Source organism: Mustela erminea, chromosome 7 (assembly GCF_009829155.1).
Source record: "Mustela erminea isolate mMusErm1 chromosome 7, mMusErm1.Pri, whole genome shotgun sequence".
NCBI lineage: Eukaryota > Metazoa > Chordata > Mammalia > Carnivora > Mustelidae > Mustela > Mustela erminea.
Window position 1 is genome coordinate 130,735,752 of NC_045620.1, and position 24,758 is coordinate 130,760,509.

At 53.1% G+C, this 24,758-nt stretch overlaps 1 protein-coding gene and 1 long non-coding RNA gene across 9 annotated transcripts; both read left to right on the forward strand.

Annotated features, from left to right (window-relative positions):
* Window positions 1–565: 565 nt before the first annotated feature.
* LOC116596172 lies at window positions 566–22,661 on the forward strand. 7 transcript variants are annotated; one of them, XR_004288038.1, is made up of 4 exons: window positions 11,487–11,648; window positions 17,002–17,764; window positions 22,142–22,309; window positions 22,625–22,661. XR_004288038.1 is itself a non-coding variant. In XM_032353275.1 (4 exons), exons 2-4 carry the CDS (start codon window positions 17,173–17,175, stop codon window positions 21,953–21,955), a joined length of 423 nt encoding a protein of 140 aa, XP_032209166.1. In that variant the 5' UTR covers window positions 11,487–11,648; window positions 17,002–17,172; the 3' UTR covers window positions 21,956–22,652. The 7 variants fall into 7 exon arrangements, 5 of the variants coding, with proteins under 5 accessions (XP_032209166.1, XP_032209161.1, XP_032209164.1 ...); XM_032353275.1 differs by having other exon boundaries at window positions 17,002–17,260; window positions 17,495–17,764; window positions 21,891–22,652; XM_032353270.1 differs by having other exon boundaries at window positions 21,891–22,652.
* On the forward strand, window positions 3,934–11,447 carry LOC116596173. 2 transcript variants are annotated; one of them, XR_004288039.1, is made up of 3 exons: window positions 3,934–6,138; window positions 6,269–10,664; window positions 11,211–11,447. It is a non-coding gene; the product is annotated as an uncharacterized LOC116596173 (long non-coding RNA). The 2 variants fall into 2 exon arrangements; XR_004288040.1 differs by having other exon boundaries at window positions 3,934–5,485; window positions 5,882–10,664.
* Window positions 22,662–24,758: the final 2,097 nt, after the last annotated feature.

Genomic DNA, 24,758 nt, shown 5'->3' on the forward strand with positions numbered 1-24,758 from the left:
CAGACTCCTGGGTGTCGGGTTTGAAAAGAAGGAAAGGGAGCGTCTTGTATGAGCAGCCGTGCTGTGGGCTCTCTCCCCACTAACCACTGTGGTCCTGATGGTGCTGGAGCCTGACGCTGCTGCTGCCAGTCCCGGCGCTGTGACGTGGGGAGCCCGCTCGGGCTGGGAGCCAGCCGGGAGCACAGCAGACTGGTCAGAGTACATTGGTTCCGATGGTGGTGGTGAGGGCCTGGAGTGTGAGTCTCTCCTCGCCCGTGGGAGCTCTGGAAGGGGGCCTCAGGGCACAAGGGGCCGACCTCAGAGACCAAGGCCTCCACAGCAGTCGGGCAGCAAGGGAAGCCATAGGGGGTGTGACAGAGATGGCCGTGGAAGGAAGTGATCTAGTGGCAGGCCTCACCCGCCAGTGGGAAGGGCCTGGATTGGCGTTTTCACTGAGCTGGAGGCAGTCCCTTCACCTGATGGAATTCGGGTCCTGAAGAGCCACAGGCCTCAGCCACGCGGAGCCCGGCTCCCGCAGGGGGAGAGCTCCCTATGGCATGTCAGGATGGGGAGCGTATGAGGGAGGAGGCTGGGGGTCAGAGTGGACCACCTGCACAGGCGGGGGCAGGGAGGGGTCTCTGAGACCCCCGGGGCCCTCCCTAAGTTCCTGTGCTGCTCTTGGGCACCTCAAGGGTCATAGACCCCTACCAGGCCTGAGCTGGGCTGAAGGCAGAGCTGTCGGAGGCTCGCAGTGCTGTCATTCTGGGGGGAGCGAGGTGGCCACTTTGTCTACAAAGCAGGACTGTGACCGGGGTGTCCCGGAGTCTGAGGCACGGGGCTGGGGCTGAGCCACACAGATCTGTCGCCCCTCAGGCTCCCGCAGCGGGTGGCCCAGGCGCAGGGGTGAGGCCGCCCTGTCCCAGGGACAGAAGCTCAGCACAAATCGCCCCTTTCTCTTAGAAAAGAGATTGACTGCCTCTTTGGGGCCCATCAAGTTCTCCAGTGCTGCGTCTTCGGTGCTGCCTATGGCTCCTGGCCCTCGCCCTCCGATGCCGCTTCCCCGCCTCCCTTCTTCGGGTGAGCCCTGCTTTTCATGGCTTCTTCCCTGGAGCCGGACAAGGCCTCTCCCGTCCTTTGATGAACTCTCCTGTAGCCCATTCTTTACGACTCCTTCGTTTTCGCTACAGGAGCGTTGCTCTTTGCTACTACAAGCAATAAAGTAACACCAGGAGCAACGCAGTGAGCACCTGTGTGGGTGCCGGGTCTCTGCTATGCCTTAGCGCTCAGCCCTGACCTGCCCCGCCAAGCAAGTAGATGCTGTCCCCTGGGGATGTTCCAGAAGTGCAGTGGGAGGGGTTGCCCTGTCAGGGAGGGTCGGGAGCACGCCCCCCCCCCACCCCGCCCCGGTCTGATCCCGAAGCCCAGCGCTGGTGCAAGTCCACACTGCTTGAGAATTCCGGCTTCCCAGGCCCTGCGGGTCACGGTCGTATCAGTGGCCACGCGCTCTGATTTGGGGGGCGACCGTAGCCAGAGGGTCTCCTTGTGTGGAAGGGATGACCTGACCCGTTGGGCAGCAGGCAAGTTCTCTGAGCCCGCTCGTGTTCACTTCTTAGCAAAGTGGAGGCTTTTCTCCTCCTGCCCGAGAGAAGGATTTAGAGAAAAGGCCTCGTTCCGGGGGACCCCACATAGTTGGTAGAAAGGACCTCAGAATAGATGGGATACGACTGGTTTCTTTGTGGGGGAGCAGGAAATCAGCCTTGTGGAGGGGAGGGATCCCTGGGTGGGTCCTCCAGTGCTGCCTCCCAGCCACCCCCCTGCCCAGACCCCTTGTTCAGGGCCCTTGACAGGTGGTCTGGGTTCCCCCAGGGGGTGTCTCACACAGTGGCTCGTCCCCGGAGCAGCAGCGGCAGCCATTTGCAAATCCCACTGTTGGTCCCGGGCAGGGGCGCCTCCTGAGCCGGCTGCTGCATTCCCCAGGGATGCCAAGCATCTCTGTTTCCGGCGTCCCTGGTGGTGAGGCTCGAGGGAGTGCCGCTGAGCCCTGCTGGCCTCCCACATCCTTGTCCGCATGTGGGGGGTCAGGTGCCTGTGTGCTCCCTTACGACCTCCCGAGGGCTCCCTTACGTGGGTGGCTCTCAGCTGCAGCAGGTGCGGGGGCTCTGCCCACCTGGGCCCCAGGCTAACCTACCCAGAGCCCTGCCCTCCCCTCTCTCTACTCCAGGGCCCCCCGCAACAACCACCAGAGCCCGCTCCCTAAAAGCCAAGATCCGGTCTTGTCTTCAGCCCCCAAGTCCTCAGGCTCCGCAAGCCAAGCTCCTGAGCACAGTCATCAAAGCCTTTCACTCGGTGTCTGTGTTGGTGACTGTTTTTTCTGTAACGTGCCTGCAAACGTCTTCACAGCAAAGATGCCGGACATCATCATTCTGAAATGCATTCTAGAGAGTGTAGTGAGCCTCACGCCCAAACAGTAGCCCCAAATCACAGAGCTGGGCGGGGGGATGGAACAAAGATGAACCCGGTGTTCTGTGAGGCGCAGACTCCTACTTAGCCCCATGTCCTGAGTGGCAGAAGCAGTGTGTGTGCCTAGATTTGGTAAAAAACAAAACAAAACACATACCCTAAAGTTTACCGTCTTAACCATCTCCAAGTGTACAGTTCAGTAACGTCAAATATAGTCACGTTATTGTGCAACCAATCTCCGGAATGTTCTCCTTTTGCAAAACTGACATTCTGTTTCCATGAAACAAGTCCCCTTCGCCCTGTCCCCAGCCGACCGCCACCATTCCCTTTCTGTCTCGTAGATGGGATTATTCTAGGAACTCCGTGGGAGCAGCTTCATACAGATTTACCTCTTCGCTCAGCATGATATCCTCAGGGCTCCTCCACGAGGTAGCACATTTCAGAACGTCCCTCCTTGTTCTGGCCGAGCCCTCTCCCGCTGTGTGTTGGTGCGGACGGTGAGCCCAGCGAGCCCGCCGGAGGGTCGGCAGGGAGGAATGAGCCGTGAGCGGTCAGTGTCCTAACATCTTGTTCACGATCTTCTATTCTAGACTGTAAGGCCGGTCTGTGGCCCATGTCTGTAGGGGGGAAGCATCCTGGGCTCTGGCTGGTGTACACCCCAGGCGATCACGGATTAACCCCAGGAGGAGAGCTCACTGATGCACGGGCAGAGCCTCAGCGGGGGAGTCCCCGCCGTGAATGGATCCCGGGAGCACAAGCCTACAGGTTGCAGACGTGGGTCTTAAAGCCTTCCTTGAAAAGGTGGCCTCTGACCTGCAGACCCGTGCCCAGCGGCAGGGGCAGAAGAGGGAGAGAGGGGGCGGGGCGGGCTCCCGGTTCGGAAGGCAAGGAACCTAGACCCCAGGGTCAACCTCTCTCACAGTAAAAAAGAACCGCTTCTAGAAAAATCCTTTTAAAACATGAAAGGTGGGTTTTGGTCTTGTTTTCAAATCAGAAATGGTGTTATACTGGATTTATACAATATACAATTTCAACATGGAATGATCTTAATAATTTTCTTCTTTGATCCAAATTAAAGAACTGTATTAATAATTCTCCTAATATAAAAGCGTCTTTTACTTGCCTCTTTTTAAATTCTTTGCCTTTCTCCCATAAGATCTAGGGGATGATTGTGAACCATTTGTTTGCTCTACGCCTGGATGCAACCACAGTATTTGAGATGAAAGTCTTACTTTAGTTTTCATAATGAATGAGACTGGCTTGTAATGTTTGTGCACATACATACCCTCTGTATCAAAGGTCTGAGGTTTTAGATGAACTAAATCCAGCTTTTTAAACTGAGAAGTACTGGGACGCCTGGGGGGCTCAGTTGGTTAAGCGGCTGCCTTCGGCTCAGGTCATGATCCCCGTATCCTGGGATCGAGGCCCACATAGGGCTCCCTGCACGTCAGGGAGCCTGCTTCTCCCTCTGCCTCTCTGCCTGCCTGTGTGCTCTCTCGCTGACAAATAAATTAAAAAAAAAAAAAATCTTAAAAAAAAAAAAACCGAGAAGTACTTTTAATGCTTTAAAATCACGACCTTGCACAATTATTAACCATATCTTGAAAGTTTGAAAGAACTAACTCGAAACCATTTAGACCTAGTATCTTTTACGGAGTTAATTCTGGCATTTTCAGGTTTGTCTTATGGTAATCTGTCTGGTCAGGCTGTCCACTCCTTGACTCAGTTGGGGAGTAATTAGTATTTTCCTCAGAAGCCCTCCATTTCTTGAGATTAAAGATCAGAGCATAAAGTTTATAAAATGAATTCCTCTTCATGGCTGTATTTTTTATTGCCTACAATTGATCGTTTCTAATTTTGTGGGTTAGGACTCCCTCCTCCTCTTCTTTGATTGGGCAAACTGAAGTGTGGCAGGGTGTTTTGGGCGGTTGAAAGGTCCCGTCCTCCAAGTTTCGATGATCACATTCGTGTTCCTATTATTTCCGACATCTCGCGATTGCTTTGTTGGAGTTGTTTCAGAGTTGTGTCTGTGACTTCGTGGACATCTGCCCTTCCCTTCTAGTTTCTGGCATTTCCCCCACTGTCTGAGAGCGCCTCCCGACCTCTGCGAGCGGCCTCTTCACCTCCAGCGTTGTGCTTGTCTCCCCTCTCAAGGGCCCAGCGAGGTTCTGGAGGATGAGGGGTGGAGAGTCAGTGTTTGCTACGTCCCATCTGCTCCGTATCTAGCTGCTAGTCCTCTACATGTGCAGCAGGTGGATGGATGGTCTTGCCTGGGTGGAGTCCGGGGAGAGGATCCCCCTGCTTGGTTATCCCTTGTTGAGTGTAGTAAGTGCGTGCAGCCTGCCAGAGCTCCCCTTTGCTGGAACTCGACACGTCATCTCCCGTTCCTACAGCTCTGGGAGGAAGGGGTTGTTACAGGTGAGGGAACTGAGGCACGGGGAGGTTGAGTCACCTGCTGTGAGTACGCCCGCTACGCCTAAATCTAACTCCTCCTTCTCCAGAGGTCGTGATGTGGTGATGTCACCGGTATTGTTTGTGGGATGTGGAAAGTCTTCCCCCGGCCTGGTTTCCTCCTTCCTTGTGCCTGATGCCCCTTCTGAGCCTCTTCTGGGAGCAGGGAAGGCCTTCAGGTCCCAAGAGCAGGAGACGAAGGTCTCCTGGCAGATGGGTTACAGTGACAGCCGTTGCTCCAAGTGGAGGTCGCCCCTGCCGTAGAGGGCATGGGGGGAGGGAGAAATGTGGATGCTCTTAACGGAGCACAGCTCGGAGCAGTGGGGCCGGGGGAGTGATTCTTTACTCTCATCACCAACCGCAGAAGGGTCGGGAGGCGGCGGACCTCAGGGAACACTGGATCTAGGAGCTCAGACACCGACAAGAGTCGCTCTTACTCTTCACCGACCATCGTGAGTTTCCCTGCCTGCTGAACCGTCTGCTCCTTTTCCACACGGCAGAGCTCGCTGGCCACCCGGAGCCCTGGCTGGGCTTCATCTTCATGGCTGGGCCACCCAGAGGAAGGGGAGACTTCTGGGCCCCCTTCCACCAGCAGGTAGATCCCGGGAATGGTCTCTGGTGGGGTCAGAGCAGCGGTGAGGCAGGAGAGGGGCTGGGGGCTGGTGGTGGCCCTACTTGAAATCTCCTTAGGACGGCGACAGGGAAGGGGCATCTGCGGGCCCAGAGAGGGAGGGTGGGAGGTCCGCATGGCAGAGACGCGATTTCCCCAAGCCCCGAGCTTTGCAGCCTGGCGCAGCGGGAAGGCGGATGCGGGAAGCCGAGAAGTCGTCCTCCCCGTGCCCTTTCCTAGCTGTGCGACCCCAGGCGAGGGCCTTTGTGTCTGCTGCGAGCACGAGGAGGCCCCTGTCACCCGGTGACCTCTCTTACTTTTAGACTTTCGGAAAGGGAGAGGAAAGCAACCCGAACCCCTTGGCCTTGTCTTTCCTTGCAGGAACACCTGCAGGAGTTGCCATGGCAACGGGATCTGCAGCCGCGCTCTTCTCGGGGCCCCCCTTGTCGGCCCCCCCGGCTTATTAGCTTCTGCTGTCTGTCAACTGTGGGGCTGCGATTGCCGGGGCCGGGAGAGCTGCCCCGGAGAGGGTAATTGCTGGGTAAGGTCAGCACTCTTGGTCCTGGAAGAAGCTTGGAGATGTTCTGTCCCCAGAAATCGGGGTCCTCGGAATCAACCTGCAGGATGACCTGGGAAAGGTGGGGAGCAGCAAGGTCCCCGGGGTCTCTTGGCCGTTTGTGGGTGCGGGTCCGACTGCCTGGGGTGCAGAGAGGTCAGAGCTCTGGACTCAGGCAGCGTTACTCCCGCCCCTCCTGTCATCCTGTGCAGGTCCCAGGACCACTCCCAGCCTCGGGCCGGCAAAACGGCAGGGCAAGGTAAAGCCAGTTATCCTCACTTCGCGATCAGAAAACGGAGGTGAGGACAGGGTCACCCTGTGCGTAAGCCCCAAGGGTGGGGAGGGAACTGCCGAGTTCTGCCCCGATCCCTGCTGTTTCCCATCCAGTCCTCGGCCCCGCCCCTCCTGCCCTTCTCATGACCGGAGTGGCTTCAGCAAGTGGCGCCTGCAGACCAGCTGTCATCTCTAGCGTCACAAAATGGGCTTCATGAAGCTTTCTGGGGAATACTTAGATGTTTCGCTTCCGATGGAAGAAACACCTCCGTTTCATGGTCTGCTCAACTGGGTGTCTGGTCGGTATATTAAGACTATGATGAGGGGCACTCTGGGTGGTGACAAGGCAGTTCGGCAAGCAGAGGTCCATGGGTGGGGGGCATGCTGGGAAGATGCTTGGAGCCAGGGGGTGCGGCCCCTGGATCTGTGGGTGAGGCCTTGTCTGCTTCCCAGGGTCAAGGAAGAGGCTTCTGTTGAAGCCGCACCGTTGCTCAACCCTCTGCTCGGGGGCAGTATCGTTCTCAGCGCTGGGTGAAGCAGGTCATCAGGCGGGACCTCGTGTCCCTGCTGACCTGGACTTGGAACCCATCTCCCGTTATCCCTCTGGTTTTGGGTTAATGGTGGTAGGAGACATGGAGATGAGCGCTTCCCAGGTAGGGCACAAATCAGAGCAAAGCTCTTAACCGGGAGATCCACTGCCCCGTGGGTGGCATGGAGGGGCTTCAGGGGGGCCCCGGGAATTCCTGAAATCACGTGCATTGTACAGTGTGTGGGCACACGTGTGTGGGAGAGAGGAGGAAGGATGCCCATGGCTTTTTCTGGATTCTCAAAAATCCAGAAAGGTGAAGAGACGCTGAGTAAGAACTTTTCTGAGGGAGACACAAGGGGCCGACTGAAGAGCTGGGAGCCCCAGGGATGCCCGGAGAGTTTGTGCTCAGTGCGGAGCCTGTGTGGAGAAAGACGGCTGCAGTGGTCTATGCACTTGAACTTCTGGGCCACCTGGCTTTGCCCGCAGACGCCCAGAGCAAAACAGAAACAAGCTTTGCAAAACCAACCCACACCCTGTGCCTGGGGACCTGCCACCTGCCTGGGGGAGAAGTCCCCCCCCCACCTCCTGGGGACGTCTGGGCCCTACTCAAACAGCGCTGTCTTTCCTGGCAGCCCTGCAACACCCCCCACCACCAGCAGCAGCAGCGTGCGGAGCAGCCTCTCTCACCTAGGCTGGCTCTGTTCAAGGGAACAAAAAGAACTCAGAAGGCAACAATTTTTTAGGCAGGAAATGGTTGCTTTTTATGCTCGTCAAGCGTCTAGTGAAATTCAGAATAAAACCCACCACTGTGAAAGAGAATATGGGATAAAAGGAGCTTTTATTACCCTGGGTTCTGCCTCGTTCGAGATGCTTACCTTTCCATTGTGAAACATAAACCTTCTGTGTGTCTTGGCACCAAGACACGCCCGGTGATGAGTTGCTGTTGCTTTTCTTCTCACAGACCATCTGGGCAACCGCGCCGGGATCTGGAGGAATGCTTGCGCGGTGGGAAAGGGGCAGAGAACGGCGCTAAAACTTTTCCAACAGTCAGTTTTATGCATGCACGGCAATGGCTTCTGCGGGGAGACGGAGGAAGAGTTACTGCGTCGGAGCTGCCGAGCCTTGTGAATGTCGCGCCATGAAATGCCACGTCTGGAACCAGCCCGGCTTGGGAGTGGGTGGCCGGACTGTCAGGAGCCCGGGCAGGGCACCCCCTGCTCCCGGGGCTCAGAAGAGGGGCTTCTGGTTCCCCTCGAAGCCACTGTAAATGGCTCCCCGGGGACTCACATGGAGTATGGGGCCGGAGGGACCCTCCGAGGCAAGGGATGGTGGCCTTGGCATCTCCCCCACCAGGCGGAGGCACCCGGAACCACGGCGTCTCCCACTCTGCCACCTTGTGTCCAGCTCCCCTCGTTCCTGTAAATCACCTGTCAGTCCTCCAGATAAAGGAGTCTTTACGTTCTTAAAAAAAAAGAGAGATGTTGTCCATCTCTTAGTAGAGATGTAGGGGGAAGGAGGTAACAAATGGCTATTGAGCCCCTACTAGGCGCAAGTCAGGCTTTTACGGGCCCGGCATATGTATTTTTCTCTAGAACTTAGATTGATTCTAGGAGGCAAAGATTTTCCAGTAGAAAATTGGGGGACCAAGTGCTTGCCCAAGGATGTTCAGCGAGTTAAGGGACAGAACCCCAAATGGAGCTTCTTTGCCATATAGTATGATGATATTTTAGGAATTAATTCTTCAGCAACAGATCTGCAATACCTTGGAGCACTGGAAGCGTCCTTAGGAGTCACTCAATTGGGCTGTCCTTTTTTGGTGGGGATCCCTAAGGCTTGAGGGAGCAACAGACTGGGCCACTGGGGGAAAATTCACCTGTGTCCTCAGGCCTGATTCCCACACGGTGTCCCCGGGTGAAGTGCTAGAACCGGAAGGAACGGACAGCAGTGATGGGCTGGTGGTGGCTTTTAGGGCTGGAGCGTGCTGTGTTGGGACAGGGCTGGGCTCAAGTCTTATTCCCAAGAGACCCTGACAGAGTAGTTGCTCAACAAATTCTCACAGAACTGACTCACACCAGAAAGGAGAAAGTGCACAATAATGAATTCACGCCTCCAGATGCCAGAAACCGACTTTTCCAGCTGGTGCTCTCTACGGGAATGAAGGCAGGTTGCCGAAAGGCATAGCCGAGAAGCAGACCCTGGCCAGTTGTGCAGCCCCAGTGACGAAGAAAGAGGAAAGCTCGGCGTCCTTCTCCCCACCGAAATCCCAGGAACAGCCTGACAACCTTGCTTCAAGCCCAGCACTGAGCTGGGGATCCAATGTCCTGAAACTCATTTCCATCTGTCAACGTCTTTAATTAGGTGGGGGAATTTCAGGGACTGTGTCTGGACCTAGAGAACATCCAATATATCATTTTTCAAACTTGGAATAGGTCAAAATAAAAATATGCCAACTTGCAAGCTGATAGCCCCGCCCAGCCCTGATGCTTTAAAATAACCATTACAACCGAACGAGGAATGCGAGTAATCATCGGTGCATGGCGTGCCGGGCTGGCGGGACATGCTTCACGGCGCTTTATTTCTAGCCGGGTTTGGGAGTGCCAGCATCAAATGCTGCCATCTGTACGAAATGCTACTAGCCTCAAGAGTCCTTTATTTCCAAGCTCCTAAAATCTTAATGATAACACACATTAGTACAGCATTTTTTAGTTTATAAAATGCTTTTATGGACATGATCTCGTTTAATTTATGACTTACAACCTCCTGCACCTCGCAACCTCTCTATAAAAAAAATTACCTTCATTTGACATAGAAGTTGGCCAAGAATTAGACGAGTTCAGGCCAGTTTTCCAAGGTCACACAGGTGGTACTGAGCCAAGTAGATCCTTGAGTTTGGGTCTTGTCACTCTACACCCCCAACACTATGCTCACGTCTCGAGCAATTCTAACAGATGTTAACGTGTGAGTTGACTACTCCTTGTGACGGGGAACTCACTCTCGAAGGATATCAGTGTGCTGTTGAACAGCTCTGTTGGACTGTTGAGGCAAAAGCTGCTGCCATGTAAAACCCACTCATGGCTCTCCCTGTGAGAGCGACTAAAGTGGGTTTGCTCTCCTACAAATTGGCTTCGAGAGGGACGCTCCACGGGGCGAATGGCTACCGGCAAGCACACTGAGCAGCTCCTCCTTCCTCATCTTGCTTATCAAGTGTTTGGGTGAAATAAGCTTAACTCTGCCCACAGCACAGTTCTGAGGTGGGATGGGCAACGGTGTCACCAAACAGACTCTTGCATCCGGCGGACCCCCGTTGACAAATTTCTGCCAAGAATGGACATTGAGCTAACTGGGCTGAAACATCTGAATTTCTGTCTGCCCTCGCCTTTGGAAATCATTCTCCATATTTTTTGCCCAAAGTGGCTCTGAAAACCCCAACAGGCTCCTCATGGTCTTGTCTATAACATGTGTGTGTGCTAGAAACTCCTTTAAGGGCATTTCACATTCTCTCTCCCCACCGGCTGTGGATCTCAACTGCACCCCCTGTTCTCTGGGCCTTTGCTGCCATAAAGACGGTTCAGGGGGGTGAAGCTGGAGGTGAAGGGAGGCGCTGGAGGGAGTCCCCTCGGTGGCCCACCTGCCCACCTCCAGAGGAAATGCTCTTCTTGCTGCAGATTTTTGGAAGAAAGCTACAGGCCCAACGTGGAGTCGCTTGCGTCCAGGACAGCGAAGCAAGACTTCATTGTGGTGTCATCCTCTCCAGGCCTGGAATTCCAAGCCAATCCATCTGGAATTTTCTGGTTGGCGCCAGTGAGGTAATCTGTCACACGGGCTCTCCTGGCCTCAAAGGAAGGTGAGGTGATTCCCCAGTAAGATCCTCTCCCCTCCTCCGTAAGGGAAGGTGACTTGGCCTGGATCCGTCTTTCTTTTCTTTTGCTGATAACTTCTTGCCCTACCTTCCTTCGTATAAAAACGTTGGATTCGTACTTGCTAGAGGGAAGGCCGTCTGCTTTGTGACTCACTTTCAGATCATCGGAGTTACTCGGTTGAATTTTCTTTTTTAACAAAACGTAACGACGAGGACCGTTGGTTAGAGGGCTGGTAAGGAGCAGCCCCTCACTCCGGGCTGCTTGGGAAGAGGCCTGTCGAAACCTTCGGTCTGGCGGAGCCCCAGGAGAGCAGGCGGGCCGGCCTCACGCTCTTGCTGTGGTGTGTGACACACTCACTCGGCGGGGGGGCGTCTCCTCACTCAGACTCTCCTAGCAAGACTCTGGTCAGCTGTGTCCTCTGCAGCCCGTGCTCTGCCTGGGTCCCCCCCCCGCCCCGCCCCAAAGCAAAGAGGGCTTTGCTTCTCTTTGCAGGGCCTCGGGCGCTGTGGTGCTGACTCCTCTCCGGCGTGGGTCTTTGGTCAAGAGCGTCCCCTGGCCGCTCACAGCCTCCAGCCGACCCAGTGCCTTCGTTCCGTGAAGTTCTGCACGAGCCCGTCCTGCTCTAGAATCCTGGGAATGGTACAGATTTGGACACTCTCTTCTTGCTGTAATACAAAGCTTTTATTTTTATTATTCTTTAAAAAAAAAAAAAAGTTTTAAGTAGGCTCCACACCCAGCGGGAAGCCCGTCATAGGGCTTGAACTCACGACCTTGAGATCAAGACCTGAGCTGAGATCAAGAGTCGGATGCTTCACGGACTGAGCCACCCAAGCGCCCCAAGCTTTTATCTTCTGATAAGAGTTTGGATGTTCTGTGAAAGCGGATCGAAGAGGAAATAGAGGCGCCAAGAGGTCACCTGACTTGCCCCAGGTGAGGAGCTTACAGTCTGGAGAGCTGGACTTTGAACCCAGCCGTCTCTGATTCTTCTTCTTCTTTCCCGTGTACCCCACGCATGCCCTGTGAGCTCCTGCTCCTTCTCCTCCGCCAGCGTCACCCCTTGGGTGAAGGAAGGAAGGAAGTAGGGTGAACTCCCTCTTCGTCTTCTGCACAATTATGGCAAGTCCTGCCCGAGGCTGTGTGCAGTGAGTTCAGGGCTTTGCTCAGAGAAAGCCGGGCCCCTGCCCGCCTCCAGCAGAAACTTATGGTTGAAATTTTCGAGTCTAACCTTACAGTCTGCCCTGAAGGCACAAGCGGTTTGGTTGTGCCTTCCTGGAGTAGGTGAGGTTTGGGGCAGGCTAGATGTCACTTGCTTACCAGGGACCCTCCAGGCAAACATCCCGGCTACCAATGAGACTCATCACCAGACTCAGTAAACTGCCCTGATGGGCCACAGAGATTGGGATCTGAGATGGATTTCTGTCCTAAAATCGGAAAATTAGCAGGGGAGGGTTGTTCCTTAGTCATTTTGTCTGGTTGCTGTGAACGTCGATAAGGAAACACCATCTCTCTAGGCTCTGGGAATCTTCATTCCTTCCTTCCTGTGTCTTTCTTGCCAGTTGGGATGAGGTCAGCCTTTCAGTCGCCCTTCTGTCCCGTTGAGGCTGGAGCAGGAGGCCCCCGCCTCTGTCCTCCCACGGGCCCACGGGCCTTGGCTCAGCTCTCCAGCGGGGAACTTGGTGCGGGGGCGTCCTTCTGCTGGTGCCGTAGTGTCACCTCCCAGACTGATCCTGTCCAGCTTCCCAGGACCGGGTGAGGCCTCATGTCCTGCAAACCACCCGCAGCCTGTGCGGCCCAGCCCACACTCCCCCGAGTGCCTCTCCAGACCTGGAACGTCTTCCTCTTTGTCTCTGTCTCGTTCTCCAGAACAGATGAGGCTTTGCCTTCTCCTGGGAGCTTGTCTGGGACCCCCCCAGACTGGGCTTAGGGTCCTGCCCCTCACCTTCCCCCAGCCTGTTTGGTTGCAGGGACCGTGGCGGTCCCTGGCAGCTGTCTGTCCTCTACTATACAGGACCCCTGACTGTCCGCTCCTGAGGCTGTCTGTGCCCCCTGAGTCCCTGGTATATGGTCTCTGGTTACTCTCATGAACGAGGGTGCACAGGGAAGTTTGGTTGCTTTCTGGCTGTCTCACGTTCCTCTCCCCCGCTCCGTCTGGCTCCCAGGGCCCCAGCGAGCGGGTTTGAGGGGACTCGCTCTTCCTCCCGCCCTCAGCGCTAGGAGTGGAGGCACACACCTTCCCCTCTGCCTTTCTCAGTCTCTCCAAGTTGGTGTTGAGCCTAGCTTCAGGCCCCACGTAAGATCTGCCAAATTTCTCCTGGCCTGAGCCTGCTGTCCTCTATTTAAACTCAACAGGAGGCCCAGGAAATGGATTGCTGGCTCCTAATTCACTGACAAATTGATGGGATAATTATGTCTCTCAACGTCCCAGTGACCGCCGTGTGTTTTTGGGGTGACAGAAACAGGATATGATGGGTAGAGGCGGGGCTCAGAGCTGCCTTCATTGAGCAGAAAGGGAGCAGAGATCGTCGATGTGTTCCGGGTGGAGAAGCTTCTTCACCTTCCAGACTTCCTTCCGTCTCCAGGAGGGTTTCTGGAACACAGCACAGTCAGCCCCAGGACGGAATCTGTGCTGAGGGCAGGTGCAAAGCCTCCATTCAGGGACATGTCCTCCTTTTGTGAGTGCAAACCTGCCACCCAGGGACTTCCATTCTGTCCATTCTGACCTCCAGGGTGACACAGGGTAGCTGATTTCTTTATACTCAGAGTGCTGGTCTTTATTTTATTTTATTTTTAAAGTAGGCTCTGTGCCCAGCATGAAGCCCAGTGTGGGTCTTGAACTCACGACCCTGAGATCAAGACCTGAGCTGAGATCAAGAGTCGGACGCTGAACCGACTGAGCCACCCAGGGGCCTCATCAGAGTCCTGGTCTTCAGATGCTCAAAGCTAGTTCCTGAATGCACACAGCCACGGGGTACAGTGCTGACAACCTTGGTAGCCAGGACTAGAGGGACAGACAGGTCCTCTGGCTCAGAGGAGCAGCACTGGCTGGACTGGACAGGCAGCTGGACTACAGTTCAGGAGGGGGCACTGAGCTGTGTCCCCTCCACAGCTGGCCCGCAGCCTTGGTTGCACAGCCCCATGGTGACCCTGGGCACAGTGTTCCTGTGCCCCCCAATCCGGTGGGCTTCCGACACCACGGGGCTGCCTGCAGAGCCAGCCCCTCCCTGTGGGCCACAGCGTTCTGAACTCTGTGCCTGACTTCCCCTTGCCTCCTTGCCCTGGGTTCTTGCCACGCCCTGGGCTCTGGCTCATGGGTTGGGTTCTGGCACCTTCTCTCAGTGACGCGTTCCCACCGAGAGGCCGGGTCCTCGCTCCCCGTGAACTCTCACCACCACCGCCGCTTCCCAGGCCCCCGAGCGCTCGCTCCCACCTGTCCGCTCTGGACTGGAGATGCGGCGTTCGTACTTCTTTCTCTGACGTGACCTGGATCAGGAGCCGGACTTCTGCTGAATGTCACGACGAAGGTCTCCTGGATCCTTTTTTCTGCTTTCTCCCAGGTCTTAGCGGAGATGTGTGTCCCGTCTTGTTCTGCGACCTGATGTAACTCAGCTTGACCTCTTGGTTCGCTGTGTTCCAAGCTAGGCTTTACACACATTTAATCTGCACCAAATCTTTGAAATGGGCACCGTGATCATGCCAAGTCCCTCGCTCAGTTTCCACAGCTAGTGAGATGCAGACCGGGCAGTCTGGTTCCTGAGTTTGGCTCGGAACCATTGCTTCCTCCCAATCCTCCCAAGATGGGTTAGTTTCTGTGTTTAATTTATTCCTGGTGGTTACAATAGTATCTAGTTCATTATAGATGCTGGATAAAAACGTGCTGAGTGAATAGGTCATGAACGAGTGAATGAGACTTGGCGACTCTCAAAGGAAGGGGTTGCTTTGTGTAGAGATCAGCCGTTCTCAAACTGAAGGGTGCGTCAGAACCCCTGGGGGCTGCTTCAAAGTCAGAGGGTCCTAGCCCCAGAATTGCCAATTTAGCAAGTCAACACTGAGAATTGCCATTTCTTTTCTTTCTTTCTTTCTTTCTTTCTTTTTTCTTTCTTTCTTTCTTTCTTTCTTTCTTTCTTTCTTTCTTTCTTTTTTTTTTAAGATTTTATTTATTCATTGAACAGACAGAGATCACAAGTAGGCAGAGAGGCAGGCAGAGAGAGAGGTGGGGGAAGCAGGCTCCCTGCTGAGCAGAGAGCCCGATGTGGGGCTCGATCCCAGAACCCTGAGATCATGACCTGAGCTGAAGGCAGAGGCTTAACCCATTGAGCCATCCAGGCGCCCAGGAATTGCCATTTCTAAAAATTGCCGGGTGCCGCTGGTACTGCTGGTCAGGGCCCCATTTTGAGGAGCATGGGCTTAGAGTATAGTCACGTGTCCTCTCTCAGCAGGGACAGGGAGGGGGGCTGACAGGTGGTCGACGGTTGGTGCAGCTGCTGCGACTCAGACTCCAGCTGTGCCTCTCCCAACAGTGTGACCAGCAGCTCCAGCTGGCCTATCTCCTTCCAGTATCCTGCCTCAACTGGAATGCCGCATGTGGTGCGGAGATTAACTCGTAACACAAGCTGCCCCTTCTAGATCACCTCCTATATGCTAGGTACAGGTGCATACCCACTAACACCCACACTCACACTTGTATTTTTGCTGTGACATTCTATGTGAAACTCTCAGAATTCATGGGGTCTTCAAAGTTACATCATAAAAATCACAAGGCTTGTAGGCAAATAGGGTCAGAAGCAGACTCAAAATCTACACTGATCGGAAATCTGGCAAAACCATAGAATTAGTGGTGAAAACACCAGCCGAGTACTTAGCTGTGACTTCCTAGACTTGCCACCAGCCACACACGCCATTCATTCTTTGCCACCATAATGGTAAGATTAGGTTCCCGAGACCATTTTTTTTTTTTTTTTTTAACTTACCCAAGTTAAAAATCTGCTTGTGGTATAGCCTTCTTCATCAGCCGGCTGTTTTAGTACAGGGGATGGACTTCACTCACAGCTCCGTGGAAACCGTAGTTGTTTCTAGAAGCTTCTGAGCTACAATCTGCTATAAAGGAAGGCACGTCTGGCCATTGTCAGTTATTACCACGAGCCCTTCGTAAACTGGATTGCTTTCTGTGAACACTCTTGGCCGCATCACTTCAAAAGTCTCATGCTAAGAACAAATCCCGCAAACCACCATGACCTCCTGGGTTATAAAATGGGACTGGTTCTGAGTTGGCAAAATCTGCATTTGAACTCAGAGCCGCTGACAGCAACGTCCCCTACTTTCCTCCTGTTCCACCGCCTTTATCAGACAATGAATGTGAATGAGTGAAGCCGCAGCCTTGGGCCCGTACGGTGTGTTGTGCACAAAGTAGCTGACAGCATGCCTGCCCGGTGATCCTCTGCGACGTGCGGGGCTCTCGAGGGCCAGGCTTTTCTGCCTGCAGCACCTGCGTTGTGGCCCACGCAGAGCACTGCTCAATCCAGGGTTTATGAGTGGAATCCTGTTCAAGTCAGTAATAAAAACAAGTCAAAGGTAGAAGTCATTCCTTTAGTAAACAAATCTTACATTTTCTTTAACGAGATTGGGAGACTGCCTAGGGGTATTGGCGGTGACATTTTTGACACTTCGGCCTGTGTTAGGCTTACTTTCCTGGGAGAAGTTCTGGAAACTTCCTTGATGCATGTGGCTCAGGGAGTTTTATCAGGGTCCCTGGGGCAGAGGGGCCCTCCTGGGACAAAACCGTGCTTCCTGGATTGCAGAGTGCATTTGGGGACATTGCAGGTGTCCGTGTGCAGGAGAGTAACTGTGGGCACTCTGGGACCAGGCTGTGAAAGAGACAACAGTCTGACCGAGGGTGGCTGGAGGGGTAGATGCAGCCCTGGCCAACCTCTGAAGGGCCGCAGAGGCGCAGAGGCCATCCTCGTGGCCCCCAGGGGCAGCGCGGAGCTAATGACTCAGCACGCAGCCTTACCCCCATTCTTCACGTGTTTGGGCTTCTCCTGACTTTGATCCTCCTCCCAAAGTTCAGGTGACTCGCCCATGATACGATGAGGGCCTCGGCATGAAAATGTCACCCCATTAATCAGCCTCGTGTGCTCCTGGCCCTGCGATCCGAACGCAGTGCACAGTCTGGGCACAGGTCTGGGCTGGGTCCCGAGACGCACAAACACTGGTCTGCATGACCGCTGCTCCCGGAGCTCAGAGTTCCCATTTGTAAAATGAGGCTCTTATGTAACTGACTTCACAGGGCTGCTGTCGCCTAAAATGAGGAATTCCAGAAGGGTGCCAAGCAGATGGCCAAGCCCTGTCGGCGGGGGCACAAAGAAGTAGACCACAGCGGGCTTCTGGAAGCTTCCAACCTATCTGGGGTGACAAGACACGCTCTGAAGGCAGAGAAGCCTCACGGGCACAGTTCCGCATGCCGATGAAGCCAGGGAGAGAGCCGCTCTCCATCAGCTGGTTTCCTCCCCGGAACTCGTGCCCCCAAATTCCTTTTTTGAGGGAAGGTGGGATGAGTTTCTGGGTATCCTTTTCTCGGCCTCTCGTCATCAAACTGATTGGAAAAAACAGAAAAATGATCTTTCTAAAGTTGCAACATTCTCTTTTTCCTCTGAGTGCCAGAGGTAGGCTCAAAAATGTTAAGCAAAGAAGCTCTTGCTCTCGAGAGCTCTGGGGAATGGGGTTTTCTTGCTCCCACCCCAGGCGTGTTTCTCACGCCCCTCCTGCCCCATCCTCTGCAGACACCGAGGGACAGAGCTGGACAGCAGAGGGACAGGAAGCGTTCTCAGCCGCCAGTCCTGGGACCAGCCCCCAGACAATGGGGTCAGAGCCGCAGGACGGAACCTGTGTTCAGAGTTCTCGACGGAGCACGGATGCCAGTCAGCAGAACGGGCAGACGTCTCTCCGACGGGCAGGTGGCCGGCAAAGCGTCCCTCCAATGTCTGCCTGTCAGCCTGGCCATGTGAGCCTCTCCAGCTCTTCAGCCCATCGTTCCTCTGGGGCAGGGGCAGGTAAGTGCTGCTGACGTCGCCTGCAGGAGCCTGTACGTGACCATCCCAGACGTCACGTTCCTGCTGCTGTGCTCAGCCCACAGACCTGTGTCCCCACATGGCACTGGTCCTGGGCTCTCCTTCCTGCTGCGGCTGTGTCCCTGGGTTCCCAGGCTTTTAGCACTTTTGCTGTCGTCTAGAGGCAGGCGGCTGAGGGTGGATGCCTCCGGATCGCGCGCCTCGCCCCTTTCCTGAATCTGCTCCTTGCAGGGGCGTCCGTGCCCCAGCACGTGGTTGGGGATGAATGGGTATCCCGTACACCGTGATCGTGCGTGATTCTGGATTTATCCTCGGACGTGAGTGCAGCGATGGGAAATGTCACAGCCTCACACTGCTTTTAAATATGCTCATCACTTCAGAGTCAATGGGAATTTGAATTTCAAGAGCTCGTTCTTTCTCTTTCCAGGAAGATAAAAACAACAACAACAGCAACAACATACAGATGTAGTAACATCTGGTTTTCTGGGATGCCCGGCTCAGTCATGCAGGACACGAACGCTGCTGCTCTACCCACTGTCCCTTTCTTTTTGGGGGAAGAGTGTAATGTAGGCAATGAAACACTGGTTTTGAATTTCTGCCTCTCTGCTGGGCCTGAGTACACAGATGGTCCCTATAATAATAATAATAATAGTGAAAAAACCAGGTTTTGCTGATAATCAACAGTATGTCAACATTATACACAAAATATTTTGGTTCTATATCAAAATGAGCCTAGCTTTCATGAAACCAACTCGCAGACACTTTCCCCACTGGAGTTTGAAGGGTTAATTGAAATTACCCAGAACAGAATGACATCATCTCAAGCCTCTAGAATAGAATATGGAGGGAGAAGCCAAGGGAGGGGGCTGTGCCCTCATCCCGGAATGGAGTGGAAGGAGCCGGGGAAGTCAGAAGCCTGAGGTTCCATCCAAGCTCTGCCGCTCTGATGGCAAATCCTGAATGAGACCACGAGTCTCTCCGAGCCTCACCATTCTCTTCTTTAAAATGGGAGCAGCTGGGACGCCTGGGTGGCTCAGTCGGTTAAGCGGCTGACTTCAGCTCAGTTTATGATCCCAGAGTCCTGGGATCGAGTCCCACATTGGGCTCCTTGCTCTTTGGGGAGCCTGCATCTCCCTCTGCCTCTGCTGCCTTTCTGTCTGCCTGTATTCTCTCTGTCTCTCTGACAAATAAATAAAATCTTTAAAAAAGAAAAAAATAATAATAAAAAAATAAAATGGGAGCAGCCATCACTACATCACTACATCGCTCATCACCGGAGTTCAGTGCGCCGGCGCATGGGAATGTGCCGAGCTCGGAGAAGACTCTCTACAGACAGGTGCTGACTTTGAAGAGAGAGGCTCACAGCGGCGGGTTGCACCAACTCAAAGCTCCAGAGAGTTACAGAGGAGAGTGAGAGAGGGAGAGAGAGAGAGAGAGAAGGAGAGAGAGAGAGGGAAAGAAAGAAAGGGAGCAATTGATCCAGAAAAACCCCAAGAGAGAGATTTCCTCCAAAAGAAATATTTTGCACAGAAATAAGACCACTTCAAATGGCACCAGAAATAATGGTCCACATTTATTGAACTCTTACGAAATGCCAGCCCCGTGCATTTGCCTGGAGAAGAATCCCCGGTCTCCCCCTGGGGTGGGTATACTCCTGGCTGCAAGGGAAAGCTTGGGAATAAAAGAGAAATCTTTTATTTTCAACCTGAGCACCAATGCATTATACCATTCAATGTTCAAAACGACCCTAGTTAGTAGGACTCCACCATGAAATGCTTCCCATATACATTCTCACTTTTTTCCTGGATTCTCATGATTGTCTTTTAGGTCACAGTTAAAAGTGAAGGGACAGGGACACCTGTCCTGATGACCCCATCTGGCATTGTCCCCTACAGCCATACAGGATTTCTGCTGACCTTGCCACTGGCTCACCGAAGGCATTTCTGAAATTTGAAAACAATGATTCTTCCTATTCGAGTAGGGTTTCCTTCTATTTATCAAATGCTTTTCTGTAAAAAGTTTCATGTATATAACCTTGAACAGTTTTCCCCTTTGCAAATGAGGACCCTGAGCCCCACAGAGGTTAAACGACTTGTTGAAAGTCATCAAGTGGTATCGGTCCAGAATCCTGAGGAACCTGGTGCCCCCACCTCCTTCCATTGGGTTCTAGTCACTACTATTGCATCACAAGCCACCCCAAAAAGAGTCATCAACAAGCCCCGGGTGTTACGGCCAGAGATCCCGTGGGTCCGGAATGTGGGAAAGTCATAGCAGGAAGGACTGTTCCTGTCCCATGTTGTCTGGGGCCCCAGCTGGGGAGACTGGAGGGCTGGGGTGACGTGACAGCGGGCGGGTCGAATTATCTGAAAGCTCATCACTTGTCTTGTGGAGGAGGCCAGCAAGGGCTGTTGGTCAGGGTATCTACAGGTGGCCTCAGCATGTGGCTCCTTGGGCTTCCGCACAGCATGGTGGCCGGGCTCCAAGAGCGGGTGTCCCAAACATGAGCTGAGCAGAAGTCCTACCATCTTCATGACTTCGCCTAGGGAGTCCCATTACCATCCCGTCCACCGTAGCCACAGTCCTGCCCAGATTCAGGAAGAGAAAAGAGCTCTCAGATCCGTGGGAAGAACATCCAAGTCCCAGGGGGATGTTACCGAGGCTGTCTTTACAAAACACAGGTGGCCACACGCTCTAAGACCCCCTATTGAGGGAAGTGGGCTTGCTGCCGTCAGCGGAGTGGGGGGTGCTGCTTTGGAAGAGTTATCTAGGAGGAAGAGGGCAGCCACTGTCCTGGGGGCCTTCCCCACACTTGCTATCTTCAGAGGAAGGACTACTTGGGGACCAAGGACCCTTGCTCAGTGTCCAGGGCGTGGTTCCTCTTCCGCTTCCTGAATGGGGCTCCTGAGTGGTACTGCAGCAGGCAGCAGGCGTTTCTGGGCTAAAATGTGTCCTTTCTGCCTAATTCCACAGAAGACTGGAGGTGGCTTTCCATAGAGCATGCACACGCATGCCTCCCCACACCACAGAAGATCAGAAACCAAATACACATGCAGAGCATAAAATACCGCAGCTCACGTTAAAATCACACTTACTGTCCTAAAGTCATGCTTGCGGCTCTCAAACACTGCGTGAAAGCTCTGAGCTCTCTGGTCGTCAGGGCAGAAGCGCCAGGCCTGTCGGTGAGGTCGGAGGGGCTCCCCACCCACCGACCCCATTCTCTCTCCCCTCTTGTCTTTCCAAGCATTGCACTCGGCTGTCCGCCCCAGCTTTCCAGTGGTCTTAAAAAGCTTCTTACTTTTTAAAAAGATGATCATGGCCTGTGTTCGTGACATTTCAGAAGAAGAAAGTAAATCGGAGAGGCCCAGCTGGGGCCATTGTCATGCTGTGGTTGAAGGCTCCGAAAAACGCAGAACATTCCTCATTGTCTTACGGCTCGCACTGGCCCCCCTCCCAGACTCCAGGCCAGGGCACTTGAGCAAAAACACTGCCCACCTCCCACCCTCCAAGAACAAGCCGGAAATCAGCAGAAAAATTAAGATGTGAAAAATGAGTCTGACGTCTCAAAGGCAAAGGGGAGAAAACAAAAGATCACCTTCTCTTTCTCTTTTCCCTTCCAGGGAAAGGTGAATTCTTTGAGTGACTTCTTTGTTTCATGCTGAGCTAACTAATGTGTCTTAATTATCCTAGTCTTTTTTCCTTACAGAATAAATTCTCTTTATGATTTGATGGGGTCCATTTCAGCAAATGCACAAAAGTGATACATTCTGAGTCCGAAGAAATTAGCCATGAAATGAGTATTGTCTGAATATCAGTGGTTGTCTATTGGGTTTTTTGCAGGGGAGGGGGGACCTATTTATTTATTAATTATTGATTTGAAGACGGAAGTCCTATGGGTTCAGTTCTGAGGTCTGAGTTTAGGGGAGAACCAGGAGCCTGGGGTTCCCTTGCAGGTGCGTGGCCTCAGACACAGGTGCTTCTAGACCCTGTGTTCCTTGTCTTTACGCCAGGCCGTTCCCAAGGGTAAACAGGGTAGTGTTCAAAAAGCAGAGCACAGGTCCTGGTGCAGAGTGGAATGCTCCATGAATTCTAATCACTATTGTGTCCATAGACAAATCTGATTACATCACCCTTCTGCTTAAAATGCTCCACGGACCCCCTTTCCAAACATTGTAACTTGACCTTCACCGCACTGCGGGAACCTGAATTACCTCTCCAGAACCATCCGTGAGTTCCTTCCTCAAGCCTCGGTGAATGTCTTCCAAATTCTAGAATGTTCTGGGCCCGTTTTCTCTTTAAGGACAGAACAGCCTCTGCTGTTTCCCCTAAGCTTCTCTTCCCTCCTCTCTCGCTCCATCTCAGCTGTGTGATTCCTCCAGCCCCACATCTGCGTGAGTCTGTGGCCAGGGCTCTCTGCCCCAGGGTCTTGTCCGTCCCTTGTAACCGCACCAGTCAGACAACTTCGTGACCCTGTCTATTGTGTGTCGGTGGTGGTGGTGGACAGAGTCCTCAGACTGACTTTGGAATCTGGTAAGTAACTGTGAGAACGCGTCTCCCTCTCTGGAGTAGAAAAGTGAATTGCCCTGGACAAAGATGGTGCTTTTATTCTGAAGAGAAATTGCGCAAGAGGCTTGTTCCTTACATAAACATAAAGTTAAGACCCTCTTCCCATTTGCTCTTGGCGAAAACTGAACGAGCCATTAACCCGAATGCAGATGTTTTATTTGGAAAAGTTCTTCTGCTTGGACTTGTAAACGGCAGGGTATGTTTCAGCTAGAGCTGTGTTTTAAGAAGCTGGTGCATTATCCATTCGTCCATTGAAGGGCATCTTGGTTCTTTCCACAGTTTGGCGACCGTGGCCATTGCTGCTATAAACATTGGGGTACAGATGGCCCTTCTTTTCATGACATCTGTATCTTTGGGGTAAATAATATACACTATGGAGTATTATGCCTCCATCAGAAAGGACGAATACCCAACTTTTGTAGCAACATGGACGGGACTGGAAGAGATTATGCTGAGTGAAATAAGTCAACAGAGAGAGTCAATTACCAAATGGTTTCACTTATTTGTGGAGCAGAAGAAATAGCATGGAGGACATGGGGAGATGGAGAGGAGAAGGGAGTTGGGGGAAATTGGAGGAAGAGATGAACCACGGGAGACTGTGGACTCTGAAAAACAATCTGAGGGGTTTGAAGGGGCGGGGGGTGGGAGGTCGGGGTACCAGGTGGTGGGATTATAGAGGGCATGGATTGCATGGAGCACTGGGTGTGGTGCAAAAATAATGAATACTGTTATGCTGAAAATAAAAAATAAATTTAGAAAAAAATAAAAAGAAGCTGGTGCATTTTTCTCACATCACATCTGGTGTTCCTTGCCTCTGCTTGAGTGTGGGATGGACGTTGGTGCAAGACTTTCTTGACCTGGGGGACGTGAATGTTCTTATTCACAGTAGTTTTTGGCAGACCATCAAGGCTGAGATACTAAGGGTCACAGACAGACAGGCAGGCATTACCCCGTCTGCTGCTGGGGAAGAGGCCATGAACAGCTTGACTAGATCCTGATGTACTATTTACTAGATCATGATGGACTATTTACCTCAAGACGTGTGAAATGGCTAGACCAGGGCTTGGCAAATTATGACTTCATAGACCAAATCTGGCCCACCACCTCTGTTTATAAATAAAGTTTTATTGGAACACAGAAGGGGGTGTCTTCTTCCTCCCTCCACTCAGGGCCCTAACCCACTGCTTTCAGACCATCTGCTTCTCCCTTCAGGCCCCCGTCACAGGCCCTGGAAAGGATCGACTTGCTAGTCTTTCACTGTAAGAACAGCAATTGGTTCTGGTGCTTTCTCTCTTGAACCCACCCGACCTGTGTGTGCTGTCTCTTTCCAGGGTGTTTCTATAGTCTGAGGCAAGGGAGGGAATTTTTGTTTTTAAAGATATATTTATTTATTGGGGAGGGGCGTGAGTGTGAGGGGGAGGGAATGGGCAGATGGAGAGAGAGAAACCCAAACAGACTCCAAGCTGAGTGCAGAGCCCAAAGTGGGGCTCGATCTCACAACCCCGAGATCAGACCAGAGCGAAAACCAAGAGACAAATGCTTAACCAACTCTCCCACTCATGCACCCCAAAGGGGAGGGAATTTCAAAGTCTCTGAAAGAAGAGCATCTTCCTGTTTGGGGTGAGAGAAGGAGGTGACCCCACGACCCAGGACCATGATGCTGCAGTACTTTCTGGGTACTTACAGACTTCCCTCCACCCACCCGCTCACACCTCTCCACACCCTCCACCCTAACCCACCCTACTTCTCATCTTGTAAAGAAGGGTGGGGAAGGCCACTGCAATCTGCCCCCCGGTCCTGGGCCCCCTCGCATGGGTGCTCCGTCACTGCTGAACGACCCACACGCCACCAGTGAACCCCCTCATGCCCAAGACAGCATCGCCAAGACGGCTAGCTGGTCTACCGGGCGTGTTGTCAGCGTTGGGGAAGGGGGAGCAATTATTACTAATTTCAGACTTCCTCTGCTTCCCAAGGAGCCAGCAAGCAAAATGTAGACCAACTTTAAATCAATCGTCCTTATTTAGCGAAATCCAAGTCCCACCCCAGACTCCCTGAGGCCACCCGAAGGAGCAAAACTCACAGTCCCCTCCTTAACTTCAAAATGTCACCTTAGGATCTCGAGTGCGTAAGAGCTCCTGATGGGGAAATCTTTTATGATTATCCTTTATGCTGACAACAGCTCTAAATTAGAGGGTGCAGCTGACTGAAATGAGCTTAATTTTCCATACAAATGTGGGCTCTTGGAAAGAAATCACTTTTTCAGGTCTAAAATCTATTTTATCTCCCCTAATTAGGAGAATATGTAAAGCAAGAGGGGGGAGTAGTGTTCAATTTGCCATAAAAAGCAAACCCAGTAGTTTATAAGATCACACATTCCAAACAAGCTCTGGCCCATTAAAGGGATCATACATAA